We start from the raw sequence: 14,623 nt of genomic DNA, 5'->3' as shown, positions 1-14,623 counted from the left end.
GGATATCAAGTAGAGCCACTTGCTCACAAGATCTAAAGACCCAAAGCACAACTCATCAGCTTAACCTACTTAAATGGACCTACAAGAAGAAAGGCTGCATTCCAAACAACCACAATAAAAGTGGGTTTACAACAAGATCATACTGCTCACCCGCACTCGGAAGCGGAACATGGCGAGGCGGACACAGTGGCCGAGGCAGGCTGGGGGCAGGAACCACGCGCGTGGAGGCGGGGTGGCCTTGCTGCCAACGTGGTTGACGATCAGCTGCGCCGTCTGTCGCTGGCCCTGAACTCGCCGCGCCCACTCGGGCCAGCGCTCCTTTCCCAATGTGCCGTTGAAAACCACGACCAGCTCCAGGCCGCCCTGGTACAAGCAGGCCTGAGAGAGGGCAGCCAGATAGCCCAGCATGGCGTTCCACTCGCCCCCGCACACCAGTCCGTCTGGTAGCCGCCGTAGAGTCGTTGCAGGCCGGAGTCCGCGTCGATCAGGATCCTGGCAGGCGGAGGCGGGGGAGGCATGGGCCCGGGATGATGTGGGTGGTGGTGCGGGTGATGGTGGTGCGGGGTCTGGCGGGCCACAGTGCGTGCGAGCTTAAGGAGGTCCACGGGGACTGCGGCCCCGGGACACCGTTTCTCTAAATACTCCTGAAAGCCTTGCACGCCCATGACGGTGTTGTTCAGCCTGTGCGTGTGGCCGGGGAACGGCTCGGGATACGTTCTGTACGCCGTGTTTGCGATTGGATGTGAGGTGAGACCGCAGCTAGCCGTGCACTCCGGCCAAGCTAACCGGTCTCCGACGGAGTGACTAACTACTTTAGTTAATCCTTCAAAAACAAGCTCACTGTTAGCCACGCTTGCGAAACGAGTCGCCGTGAGTCGTTTTCCGAAAGTGTCGACCAAATATTTCGAGATTACGACGCCAATTTTTCAGTTTTGGTAGTGGGTGCTGAGTTTAGTGTCCATCGCTGTGAATTTTTGGAGAGACGCCAGCAAGGCAAGCCGAGCTTCCGACAACCGCGAAAAGTTCGCTGTTTTCTGCTCCCATACTGTGGAACAGATCGAGCTTCTAAATTCCACTTTGGAGCTAATAACGGAAAACGCAGCTAGGAAGTGGACGTTACTAAAAGCTTTAAAAAAAATTGTTATGCTACAGGTGAAAAAGTGCGTACTACTTAGCAAGCAGCAGTGTGGCTGACCAGTTCGCCGACATGACGTTAAACAAAATAGCCTGCAAGATATTTTTTCCAATCTTATTTCATTTTGATGTCTGAAATAGCGGACATTGATTTTGTACGACTTCAGGCAAATTTCAGGACATGCGTAGTGGATGTTTGCCGGCCCACATAGCCTAGACTACCAATGAAAAACAAACTAACTAGCAGTGTGCCTGGCAGACAGGCTAGCTGTACTAATATTTGCTAACTGTTAGCTGCTATGAGCAGGGTCCCCGGCGTGATTTGACGCGTCAACTCCCAAAGACAAGTCCGGGGCGGACACGACGCGGAATGAGATGGATGTTCGACTAAATAAAAGAAAAGTAACTAAAAGAAAATAAAAAACGAAAGCCCAACGATGCCTCCCTCGCTTTCGTCCACACTCACGGCTTCATGTTGCACAGGAAAACATTATTTCCAAGCGACATCAGCCATCTTGCGACTTCCTCGCGGCCCAGCAGAGTGGAAGGGAAGGTGGAGTTACTGGCGGAAGGTGGCGCGCCACGGGGCTGTTGGGAAATGTAGTTCTATTGTCGAAGCTGGTCCTGCAACAGACTATTGTGAGAAAGTGATGACAACTACAATTCCCACAGCATATTCAAGATACAGTTTGTGTGATGCAAAAAACTGGACAGCAACACTTTTATTCCACAAGTGACTGAAAAAGAGGAGCACAGGTAGAAAGCTGTGAGCAAGATAACAAAATGATAGCCTCCATTCTGAAATGACATTTGCTTGAATGTATTATATATATTGGTGGTAGCAAATCCTTTGCGACGAAATACTTGAATTAACAAAGTGGTAAGCGTGTGTACTGAGCAGTAGAGGTGGGTGGATCGATCCTAATATCGATAATATCGATACCAATGCTGGTATTGATATTGAACGATCCTCGTGTAAAAAGATCGATACTTAAGCTTTTTTCTCTCCCGCACGCACTGACTGCTGCGCACGCACATTCATCAAAGTCTACTCTCTGCCTGTAAGAGCAGCGCTGCGCTGTGTCACACAACACAGCAGCACACCCTTCCCCCTCTGGTCTTTTGTTGTTGCGCCGTCACGTGGCTCAGTGGCACCAGCCAACAGCCATGCAGGTAGGCTCAGCCTGGCCCGCCCACTCAGTGCTCTCCTAGAGTCAACCCTCTACCTCAGGAGATTTTGTTTTAAGTTGTGTTGAGTGATATTTTTTAAACAAAAATGTTGATTTGATAATAAAGTATTTTGTTGTCACATACAATGTTTGGTGAAATTCTATCCTAGGTCTTTTGGATTCTTTGGATCTATGAAGCTTAAATATGAAAAGGTATCGGTATTGATATCGGCGATAACTGGGCCTGTATTTACTTGGTATCGGATCAATACCAAAATTCCCGGTATCGCCCACCTCTACTGAGCAGTCCAACAGGTCTGTTGGGCTGTGAATTGACAGTTTCTCTCAACCTAATGCCTCGCTCTCTTTCAGGAGAGACATTAATGATCTCTTAATAAGTAATAGTAAATTTGCAGGGCTACATTAGTTTTCTGATCAGAGCCATCATGGTCATCCTCTGATATATTTATGCTCATGCACTAATTCTGGCATACAGAATCTTATACGTCATCCTCTTTTCAAATACTTATCCCAATTCAGATCAGCTTCCATATGACAGTAGATCTGCCCAGATTTTCAACTCGTTCAAGGCCCAGGTCATAAAATCTCTAGTGCAAAGTTTGGTGTTAATTTTTACTCCAAATGTACCTGCACATGGGTCTCCTGTTGCTGTGGTTAACTGTTGATACATTTTTATAATATGTATATATCACGGACATGAACAAGTGAAGCTTTTCAGCATCTCACCATGTCATTTAGGTCTAGGGATAGGTATTGATAAGATTTATCAATATCAATGTCATTTAGTGATTCCGCTTATCGATCTCATCCCTTATCACAATACCTCTTGGGAATTTTCTGTGTATACTAAAAGTAGGCTTTATGGGTTTTCATGTCAGCAACCATTTTATTGAATCTTAAAGTATATAATATGAAAGTGGTCACTGGATCTTTAAATCTCTGGACTTAAATAAAATCTACATGGTGGATCCATGATCTCTGGACATAAATAGAAATAAACGAAATCTGTACTTTTTGTCAAAAGCATTCCTTTCAGACATTAATTCAATTTATTTTTCAATTTATTTTCCTTTATATAGCACAAATCACAACAGAGTTGCCTCAAGGCGCTTCACACAGGTAAGGTCCAACCTTACCAACCCCAGAGCAACAGTAAGGAAAACTCCCTCTGAGGAAGAAACCTCAAGCAGACCAGACTCAAAGGGGTGACCGTCTGCTTGAGCCATGCTACAAACATAAATTACAGAACAATTCACAGAACAATTCATGGATGAATATACAAGAATTGCTGTTGGTGCACAGGACAGGAGGATCACCAACACAATACCACTCCCATCTCTGGATGGAGCTGCACCTTAAACAGAGAAAAAACAGAATCAGGCATCAGAAAGACAAAAAATACTGTATAATTTGCCACCATTAATCAACAAGAAACACAGAAGAAATACTAAGGTGATCGCCGGCCGCTAGCCCTAAGCTTCACTAAAAGACCCAGAATTTAGGTAAAGTTGAGGCCGCGGCCCGCTCCAATTACTAATAACTAATTAAAGAGGTAAAAAGCGTAAAACAAAACTGTACCAGTATGCTAACCATATGAAAGGGAAAAGAAGTGTGTCTTAAGTCTGGACTTGAAAGTCTCCACAGAATGTGATTGTTTTATTGACACAGGGAGACCATTCCACAGAACAGGGGCACGATAAGAGAAAGCTCTGTGACCCGCAGACTTCTTATTCACCTTAGGGACACAAAGTAGTCCTGCACCCTGAGAACGTAAAGCCCGGGCCAGTACGTAAGGTTTAATTAGGTCAGCTAGGTAGGGAGGTGCCAGTCCATGAATAATTTATAGTTTAGTAGCAGAACTTTAAAATCTGATCTCACTGGGACAGGAAGCCAGTGAAGGGATGCCAAAATGGGTGTAATGTGGTCGAACTTTCTGCTTCGTGTCAAAAGTCTGGCTGCAGCATTTTGAACCAATTGGAGAGCCCTAATGCTAGACTGCAGTAAACCAGAAAACAGAACATTGCAGTCGTCCAATCTAGAAGAGATGAACACATGGATCAGGGTCTCAGCATCAGCCATAGAGAGGATGGGAAGAATCTTCGCTATATTTCGCAGGTGGAAGAAAGCAGTCCTTGTAATATTTCTAATATGGAGGCCAAAGGACAACGAAGGATCAAAAATTACCCCAGGGTTCCTCACTTTGTCAGTGTGATGTATGACACACGAGCCTAGGCTAGTGATGGCAATTTCGAGGCCTCATGAACCAATGAGCCACTTCAACACAACTGGCTGAAAATCGACACACTGCTTCGAGGCGTTTGATACAGTTTGAAGGGTGACATCTGCTGGATTGTTTTGAGAATTACCCTGAGCAAGTGCTGTGACAAATGTTTGCAGTAATTCATGACTGATGTGGTTTGTACTTGAAAAATACTAATAAAAAATGTCATCTTCATTATTGTGTCTTTCTTAATGTAATAAATAGTCCCTACAGATGTACACATACTGGTTATGAAAACCTTTATTGTAGACTATATGTAGATTCATCAGTCCTCAATATTTGGATGGAATGTGACGGGAAAAGTGAGAAAGGTATGTGCTTCAGCAACTTGTGCTTATGATACTGTAATTTGTAAATTAGAATAGAGGGGATAGGAGATGGTGATTGTGCAACTATCAACAATTTTTATTCAAAAAAAGAATAATTTCAACAGTGCTGGGCTTTAATCGGCTCCTCTTCTGCCTCACCACCTCTCCAGCTTTGGAGAAGACCCGCTCGCCAAAATCACAGCTCTTCAGTCACTCAGTTCAGTCTCTGATCTACCTATGAATATATAGTCTAACCTATAACCTATGTTGATGTACTGTGTGGATAAATGTTGTATATGAATAAATGCCTGTTGTGTGTGGTGTGTGTCTGTCTATGTTAGGTCCTATGTGTATGTAGCTAACTATACTAAATGAACTCTAAACTAGACCTAAATATAAACTAATGCTGCCCCTGTCACGTAGTAATTGGCAATAACACTGTCGCTAGCAGTTCCTCCTCTCACAAACCCACAGTTTGTGCCGCAATTCAGATCTCTTTTAAATACTTGGCGGGTCGTATTGACACGCCCAGATTATTCGACTTTCCCGCGAAGCTCGACACGTGGTGTGACGTAACGAGGCCTCGCTCGCAGTGGTCACGTGATGGGGGCGTGCTCGAAACGCTGCTCACCGACACTTCGGTTCACAAAGCTCGATGCTGTGTCGAGCAGCCTGACTCGAGCTTAACATCACTAGCCTAGGCTGAGTGTTAACTGGTCAAACTGATGCCGATGTCTCACTGGACCAAGAACCATTATTTCAGTCTTATCAGAGTTTAAAAGTAGGAAGTTTCTAGATATCCAACTTCTCACTGTTGCAAGGCAATTTTCCAAGGATTTTATGTGAACGAGATTACCAGCAGTTATCGGCATATATAACTGAGTATCATCTGCATAGCAGTGAAAGGTAATCCCAAAACGCCGCAATATGTGCCCAAGGGTGCTATATAAAGGAAGAAAAGCCTAAGACAGACCCCTGTGGAACCCCAAATTTCATGTCACTAAGGTTAGAGGTAGTGTTACTGTACAAAACAGAGTGAGAACGACTGGTCAAGTATGACGTCAGCCATGCAAGGGCACTCCCAGTAATCCCAAAATGATTTTCCAGCCTGTCAAGTAGAATATGATGATCCACTGTATCAAATCCAGCACTGAGATCTAACAGCAATAGAACCGTAGTGGTGTCCGAATCCATTGTAAGCAGAAGATCATTCACCACTTTAGTGAGCGCCCATCTCTGTGGAATGATATTTCTAAAAGCAGACTGCAGTGGCTCAAGAGATTATTCTCAGTAAGATAGTCTACGAGCTGCCATGACACCACTTTTTCCAGAATTTTAGAGCAAAATGATAGATTTGATATCGGGCCGATAGTTTTTCAATACACTAGGGTCAAGATTAGGTTTCTTAAGTAATGTTTAATCACTGCAGATTTGAACATTTAGGAACAGATCTAGAAGGTAAAGAAAGATTAATCATTTCCAGCACAATCGGCCCAAGAGTGGGCCACAGGCCTTAAACAGTTTGTTGGTATAGCATCAAATAAACAGGTTGTGCTTGTTTGTTGACATTCGAGTTTCGTCAGCATGCCTAGAGAGATACTATCAATTCTGTAAATCTAGGTAATAACCTCAGTAGTGGCGCCCACCTCAATAGCATGGTATAGTGGCTGGGTTAAGGCATGCTGGGATATGTTCAACCTAATGTCATCTATTTTCTTCTCAAAGTAATCCAGGAAATCTTGTGCTGTAAAAGGAGAGCAAGCTACAGGTGGGTTGTCCATGAATAAGTGTTGCCACCGTGCCGAACAAGAACTTGAGTTATGCTTGTTTTTGTTGATTAAATCAGAGTAGTAGGTCCGCTTGTAGCCAATAATGCATGCTTATAGTTTAAGATAGCATCACGCCACGCAGGTGGAATACTTCTAATTTTGAATGATGCATTAATGTTCTAGACCTCTTGCTTTATGCTTGAGGTCATGCAGCTAATCATTGAACCAAGGTGACTGTGATTTGGGGGATCCCGGTTTTAACACAGGTGGTGCAATCATGTCGAGTGTAGTTTTTGAGCACTGAGTTTAAACTATCCACAAGTCTGTCTACTGACTGGGTATTTGTCAAAAGTGAGGCTAAGACATCAGGCAGTCTAGCTTCTAGTTCAGTCTTAGTTGAGGAGTTGATGCATCGCTGCAGTGATAAATAAGGTTGTTGTTCCACTAAACACGGCAGCGAACCTGTAAACTTAATAAGTGATTGATCAGAGACCACTGATGTAGAGGCATGATGTCAATATTCGTGACAGCAATACCATGTGCGAGAACCAGATCCAGGGTATTTCCACTAATGTGCATCGAATCCTGAATGCATTGCCGAAATCCTAATGCATCCACAAATTTCCATAAATGATTTGCAGAGGGGATCAGAGGCTATTTATATGAATGTTAAAGTCACCAATGATCAGAATGTTATCTACACTAGTTGACAAGTTAGAGATGAACGCACAAATTCATCTAAAAATTCAGAATATGGGCCAGGAGGGCCTATATACAGTGACAAAGTAATACGGCTGATTTTATTCTTCTCTTTATTCTTCAAAATATGCCATTAATGTCAGCACATTGGCATGAATGTCCTCTCCATACCTTTGAGTTGAGCTCAGCCAGCCATGTTGCACGTCAGCATCAATGTAATTCAAAAGAACGCAGGACATCTCATTTTGGGAGGAAAAAAAAATGTTTTAGTCGATTGTAGCTTATTGTTGTCTTACAACATTGGAAAGAGGTGTTCATTGATTTAAAACGGTGATTCGCTTTGAAGTTAGTGAATTTAATCAGCACAAAAGTGACTCATGATTGACACCTTTAAATGGTTTTGAGAGGGGTTAAGAAGTGGACTTTCTGCTTCTGAGAAGCATTGAAGCAGAGAACCAATGAAGCAGCGGGTCGGAGTACTGCTTAGTTAATTCAAGCTTCAAAGCAGAGCTGTTACAGAAGCGGTTGACTACAGACCTGCTGCAGGGTCTGCAATCAATGTCAGGAAATGATCATTTTCCCGTCAAACACCCTCAAAAAAAAAAAAAAAAGGGAATCATTAAGCAAAAAAGCTATTGATGTCGGTGGATCAAATCATTTCGTGCCATTTCTGGTTTGCGGCTTCGTCTACCACTGGTTTGTGGCTTTTTCGCCACTGGGAAGATTTTTTTTTTTGTGCCAGTTCCAGTTTGTGCCTTCATCTACCATAAGAACAAGCTTCGCGTTGCTGCACGGCGCTTCGCTTGTATAGGTACGATCGGGCCTACATCACTTCTGCTGCCATTTTGGATCGCCGCTGAAAACAAACTGTACACACACTCACAACCATTGTTGATATAGTCGTCTTTACCACTGTTTATTTGTAAAGGACTGCTGATTTGTTGATGCCAAATGGCGTATGAGTATGTAGAGAGCCTTGATAGGTGTGCAAAAGTTGCTGCAGTTAAAAAGCTCGTAGTTGGTTCTCGGGAACGAGCTGATGGCTCGCCGCAGGGCGAGCTGCCGTCTGTCCCAGCCCCTGCCTCTCGGCACCCCCTCGATGCTCTTAGCTGAATGTCCCGCGGCATCCGAAGCGTTAACTTTGAAAAATTAGAGTGTTCAAAGTAGACCTGGTCGCCTGAATACTAATAGCTAGGAACAATGGAATAGGACTCTGGTTCTAGTTTGTGGATTTTCTTTCTCTGAACTGGGGCCATGATTAAGAGGGATGGCTGGGGGCTTTCATATTGTGCCGTTAGAGGTGAAATTCTTGGACCGGCGCAAGACTGACGAAAGTGGAAGCATTTGCCAAGAATGTTTTCATTAATCAAGAATGAAAGTCAGAGGTTCGAAGATGATCAGATACTGTCGTAGTTCCGACCATAAACGATGCCAACTAGCGATCTGCTGGCGTTATTACCATGACCATCCTCATTTATCAATATCAGCAACACTTTTATTCCACAAGTGATTGAAAACCTGGGGTTTAACATAATAGCTGATAGCAGCCAGCCATTTATTCCCTTCTGTGTGGACTGTTGGTTGGTTTGGGAGCTCAAAAAAAATGCACTTTCTGATCTTTTAACTTATCGTGGTTGGTGCAGTCAACTGCAACGCATGATCGTGGCATTCTCTGTGAAAACTGTGTATTTAGTAGAAAAACGTGCCAAATGATGCGAGTGCAATGGACGTCAAGTAGGAAATGAGCGCGACAGCAGTTTGCTTTCAGCGGCTCGCTGGTTACTATGCGTGTGCACATCAGGGACCCAAGATGTCTGACCGTACCTATTAATATTATCATGTGGCTTAAAGGCAGCACAATGGCTTCGTGGTTAGCACTGATGCCTCACTATAAAAAGATTATAGGATCGCTTCCCACCTGGTCCTTTCTGTGTGGAGTTTGCATGTTCTCCCCATGTTCATGTAGGTTCCCTCTGGCTGTTCTGGGCTTCTTCCCACTCTCAAAGACGTGCAGGATGAATTGGTGACTCTAAATTGACCTTAGGTGTGTGAATGAAGTTGTGTATCCATATGTGATCCTGCGATAGACAGATATCCTGTCCATGGTGTACCCTACCTTACACCCTATCACTGCTGGAATAGGCTCCAGCCCCCCGGGACATTCTCTGAGGAATCAATAATTGGTTTTTATCATTTCACCACTATACAGATACCAAGATGAATAGCTCTTTAAACATCATTGGCGAATCCAGGATTCAGTGGAATTACTTGTAAAGCTTCTGAATGATTAATTTACAATAACTTGGGCCTAAGTGGGGATCCTTTGGCTGTATTTAAAGATCTAGATGTAAAATCAGTGCCTTTTGGTGTCTTTTGCCATTTGTGTCTCTATAAGTCAGGTTCCTTCTTAGGAGTCATCTCACAAAAATTGATGTTACCACAAGCAACTGTAATCTATGACATCAGGGACCCAAGATGTCTGACCGTACCTATTAATATTATCATGTGGCTTAAAGGCAGCACAATGGCTTGTTTCGGTCAAACCACATCTAAGCTGTGTTTTTACACAAGAAAAAATAAAATGCAGTTAACTGCACATTTGTGTCTTTTTTCATGAAAATATGTTTTTAAAGATCACATATTACACTTTAGTCAGGCCTTTAAAATACTTTGTGGACTCTTGCTGTAATATGTTGTCAGTGGTTGAGATAGTTGCTGTAATCATCTAAAAATGCTCATAATCGGGTGAAACCTGATAGAAATCTCTTTGTGGTGTGTCAGTGATGTATATGTGCAAAATAAAACAAAACACTACTCCAGGTATGTTTTTGACGAGAATATAACATAACCGTTACAAGCTCAAACACTGATGTTGCGTGATAAAGGCCTTTTAATAATAACTCACTTAAATAAATAATGCCAAAACTCACATCTAAGTAAAAAAAAACAAAAAAACAAAACGATTAATCGAAAAAATAATCGACCAATGAATTGATAACTAAAATAATCATTAGTTGCAGCCCTCGTGTTTAGGCTAAAACAAATATGTATTTCCTAAAAATATCTAAGTCCAAATTTCAAAAAAGAAGAGAAAAAAAATGACAGGGAAAGAAAACTAAGTGAGAGAAAGCAGCTGCTAACCACATTCTTTGAAAAAAAAGGTGAGCTTGAAAGCTAGCTATATTGAGTTGGGGGGTCTGGGGGATGCATTCCTGTGCATTTTAACAGACAGGAATGCACCAAATTGCACCATTTTTCTAGAAAATGCTGCAATTTGGTCCCCCAGACCCCCCAACTCAATATTGCTCCCCCAACTTTAAAAAGGGTTCTGACTCCCAGGTGTGATCTAAGGTATACATGATTTAGACCTGGTTTGACTACGCATTAGAAATTTGGTGATTGCGTTAATAAAAAAGAACATAACAAGTGGGGGGGGGTCTTCAATATGGTTAGTACCTAGGGCCCAGAATTTAGTGCTACGCTCCTGGTCACAGTGATAGAATCTATGTGACTGACTTAAAGGACAACTGTAATTTTTTAACCTAGGCTCTATTTTTACATTGGATTTTTTTTTTTTTTGGGGGGGGGGGAGTAGTCATCTTTCAAATGGAAAAAAAAATCAGTTCATTATTGATTTTGAATGCAAACACTGCTGTGGGGTAACCAGTTAATTAATGTTGTGGGACAGGGCAATAACAAACACTAGTAAACAGAAATGAGTGTAAACCGCTTTTCATCACGTTACAACAAAAGCCTGCCCTATACTCATAAACCAGCCATCATGAGATACAAGAAAAAAATATAGGGCTGATATATCATACACTTTCCCTATCAATTTTACTGCCTTGGAAACTGTGACAATAACATCAGGGCAATACAAATCTTAAAACAGGGCAATACAAAAAAGACATTGAAAATACCAGTCTTTGTACCGCCCCACTTTTCGTCCAGTCAGTAGCCCTCATTTCTCAACCCCACCAATGACACATGCCTATTGTGTGTTACCCTGGTGACGAGTGCAGGATCCTGATACAGGATCCAGATCATTTCAACCAAGATGTCTCTATCAGGCTTGGTTGTCAAAGCTGGCTGGACACAAATGCAGGACACAAACACACAGCTCTGTAAGCTTAAATCGTTTACACAGTTCTTTAGCTGGAGTTGGTACATGGTAAGGCAGTCAAACAGGAGCAATAGTACAAAAACATCAGGCTGGAGGCATGGTCGAGAAAAGCAAGCAGGTGGTCAAAAACACGATGAGGCAAAACGAGGCAAGGCAAAATACAAAGACAGAGCTGGAAGGAAGGCACATCGATCTGGTGAAGGACTAGAGCAAACTGTGAACCTTAAATACACCCAGGTGATGAGCTGCAAATTAGGAACAGGTGTGTGTACAAACTTCCAGAACCAGGATGTAGCTAGACAGAAGGAAACATCCACCACCAAGCACCAAGAGAAAGACAAGCGAGACAGAGACAGAGAAAACCCAAGCATAAAAAGACCAGCAAGAAACAAACAAATGACAAATGCAAACAATAAAAATAAAACAGGGTAAACACAAAGCAAAATCCTAAATCAGTACAGTACCCCCCCCCCAAGAGCCACCCCCTGACGGCCCAGGAGAACCAGGATGAGCTGCATGGAAGTCCCAGGTCAGAGCGGGGTCCAAAACAAAACTGGAGGGAATCCAAGACCGCTCCTTGGGGCCATAACCCTCCTAGTCCACCAGGTACTGAACACCATGGCCCCACCACAGAGACTCCAGAAGTTGTCGCACCGTAAAGACAGGCCCACCATCCACGAACCGGGCGGTGGGCAGGGGAACAGCCGGAGGGGTCACAAAGGTCTGGATCTGACAGGCTTAACATGGCTAACATGAAACGTAGGATGCCCTCTCATGGACCTTGGGAGGCCAAGGCAAACAGACACAAGATTAATAACTTTGGACATGGGGAATGAGCCAACAAACCTGGGAGTCAATTTGCGGGGTACTCCTCGTACTGGAAGGTGACATGTGGAGAGCCACACTGGCTGGCTGGTGGAATAGGTAGGCACCGTGAATCTCCTCTGATCAGCAGCAGTCTTGTAACCCCATTCCTGGCCCGCTCCCAAGTTCGCCGGCACTTCAGGATGAGACTCAGAGCAAAGGATACTGGAGAGTGCAAGTCTGTGCATGAAAACAAGGAGGGTTGTTGACCATATACTACATGAAATGGAGAAAAACCAGAAGAGGAAGTGGGCAGACTGTTATGAGCCAGTTCAATCCATGCTAACTGAGAAGACCAGGTAGATGGATGCTGTGAGGTGAGGATCCGGAGTCCCTTCTCCAACTCTTGATTAAGGCGTTCCGTTTGTCCGATGGCTTGGGGATGATAACCAGAAGTGAGACTGGCTGTGACCCCGAGCAAGCAGGCAGAACTCCCTCCAGAACTGTGAGACAAACTGGGGACCTTGATCGGAAACAATGTCCTGAGGAAAATGGTGTAATTTAAATAGGAGGTCTGTTAGAAAAGTATCCGACCTTTTTATTTTTGCAAAAACCATATGGATTTGAATCACGTGTGATTGCATCAGCCAAGCTTGAACCTTCGTGCGCATGCATGAGTTTTTTCACGCCTGTCGGTTGCGTCATTCACCTGTGAGCAGGCTTTGTGTGAGCATGGTCCACCCCTCTCGTCGGATTTTTATTGTGAATAAATGTCTGAACGATTTGGAGCTTTGCTGCATCAAATTTTTCCAGAAACTGTGAGAGACCTTCAGGTGGACACCATTGGAAAATTCAGATGGCTTCAGGGACGATTTTATGGGGGATTACACAGATTAAGGAGTGCTCCAGGGCGTTTAAAAACCGCCCACAGTGGCTGAGAACGCGGCGCGCTCCGAGCACCGATCGACAGGCTGAAACCACACTCAAACAACCAGATCTTTCCAACGTGAAGCTTTGTTGATCCGGGACGTCGTCTGACTTCCACAAAAAAGGCAGAAGGCGTGGACATCAGCACTTTTTCGACACATTCCACTGTTACAGGAGTTTTTTCATGGAAAGAGGAGCGGAGGAATGCGCCACCATGCCGCTCATGGCGCGGCACAAAACCACCTCCGTGTTGGTCTCACAGGACGGCTTTCAGATGGCTTTCAGACGGCTTTCGGTGGCTTTTCAGTCGTGTGACTATCCGAGAAATTGTGGATGACCTGGACATGCCAGAACATGTCCTGTGAGGCTTCAACATGGCGTTGCTTTGTGCCATGTGGCTTCACCGCGACGCATGGAATTCCTCCACAAGTCTCTCTCAATGTGCCGAAAAAGTGCAAATGTCCACGTCTTCCGCAATTCCTGTGGAAGTCAGACGACGTTCCGGATCAACACAGTGTCCAGTTTGGAAATGAATGGCACATTCCACTGTTACAGGAGTTTTTGTCATGGAAAGAGGAGCGGAGGAATTCCGCGCATCGAGGTGGAGCCGCATAGCGCAAAGCAATGCCGTGCCAATTGTAAGGCAAGGCCATACAATAATTATGTAAAACCCCAACGGTCAAAACGACCCCCTGTGAGCAAGCACTTGGCTACAGTGGGAAGGAAAAACTCCCTTTTAACAGGAAGAAACCTCCAGCAGAACCAGGCTCAGGGAGGGGCAGTCTTCTGCTGGGACTCCACTGGTGCTGTTGCCCAACCAGGGGCGTGGAACTGGGCTACTGCTGGGCGAAGACGACGAAGAAGAGGAGGAGAAACGTTTCCACAAACGGCGGGAGAAGAAGAAAACTAAAGGGTGGAAATGAGAGGGGGGACTTTGAATGTTGGTAGTATGACTGGTAAAGGGAGAGAGGTGCATGTGATGTGAGAGGAGAAAGGCAGACCATATTGTGTGCAGAGACGAAGTGGAAGGGAAGTAAGAGCGGAGCATCGGCGGTGGGTACAAGTTGTTGTACCATGGTGAGGACAGGAAGAGAAATGGTGTTGGGGTCATTTTAAAGGAAGGTAGACGTTAAAAGTGTGTGGAGGTTAAGCGAGTGTCTGACAGGGTGATGAGAGGTCCAGGAAAGCATAAGGAGAAAGAGGTTAGCGAAAATGTTTTGGGATAGTCGGAGAGATGAAGAAAGTAGACAGGAGTACAAGGAGATGCAGTGTTAGGCAAAAAGAGAAGTGGCAAAAGCAAAGGAAAAGGCATATTGCGAGCTGTACAAGAAGCTTAATAGTAAGGAAGGAGAAAAGGACTTGTACCGACTGCCAGACAAAGAGACAGA

At 44.2% G+C, this 14,623-nt stretch overlaps 1 protein-coding gene across 1 annotated transcript in view; it reads right to left on the bottom strand.

The window, feature by feature from the left end:
* LOC117512072 (constitutive coactivator of PPAR-gamma-like protein 2) overlaps window positions 1–1,690 on the bottom strand; it is a 112,312-nt gene extending 110,622 nt beyond the window's left edge. Inside the window, 2 exon segments of the mRNA XM_034172029.1 lie at window positions 151–431; window positions 434–1,690. Of these exon segments, the coding sequence (XP_034027920.1) occupies window positions 151–431; window positions 434–665 (513 nt within the window). The 5' untranslated portion in view covers window positions 666–1,690.
* Window positions 1,691–14,623: the final 12,933 nt, after the last annotated feature.

This window comes from Thalassophryne amazonica, chromosome 6 (assembly GCF_902500255.1).
Source record: "Thalassophryne amazonica chromosome 6, fThaAma1.1, whole genome shotgun sequence".
In the NCBI taxonomy this organism is placed as follows: Eukaryota; Metazoa; Chordata; class Actinopteri; order Batrachoidiformes; family Batrachoididae; genus Thalassophryne; species Thalassophryne amazonica.
Note: the sequence above shows the minus strand (reverse complement) of the source record. Positions and strands in the feature narration are given on the sequence as shown.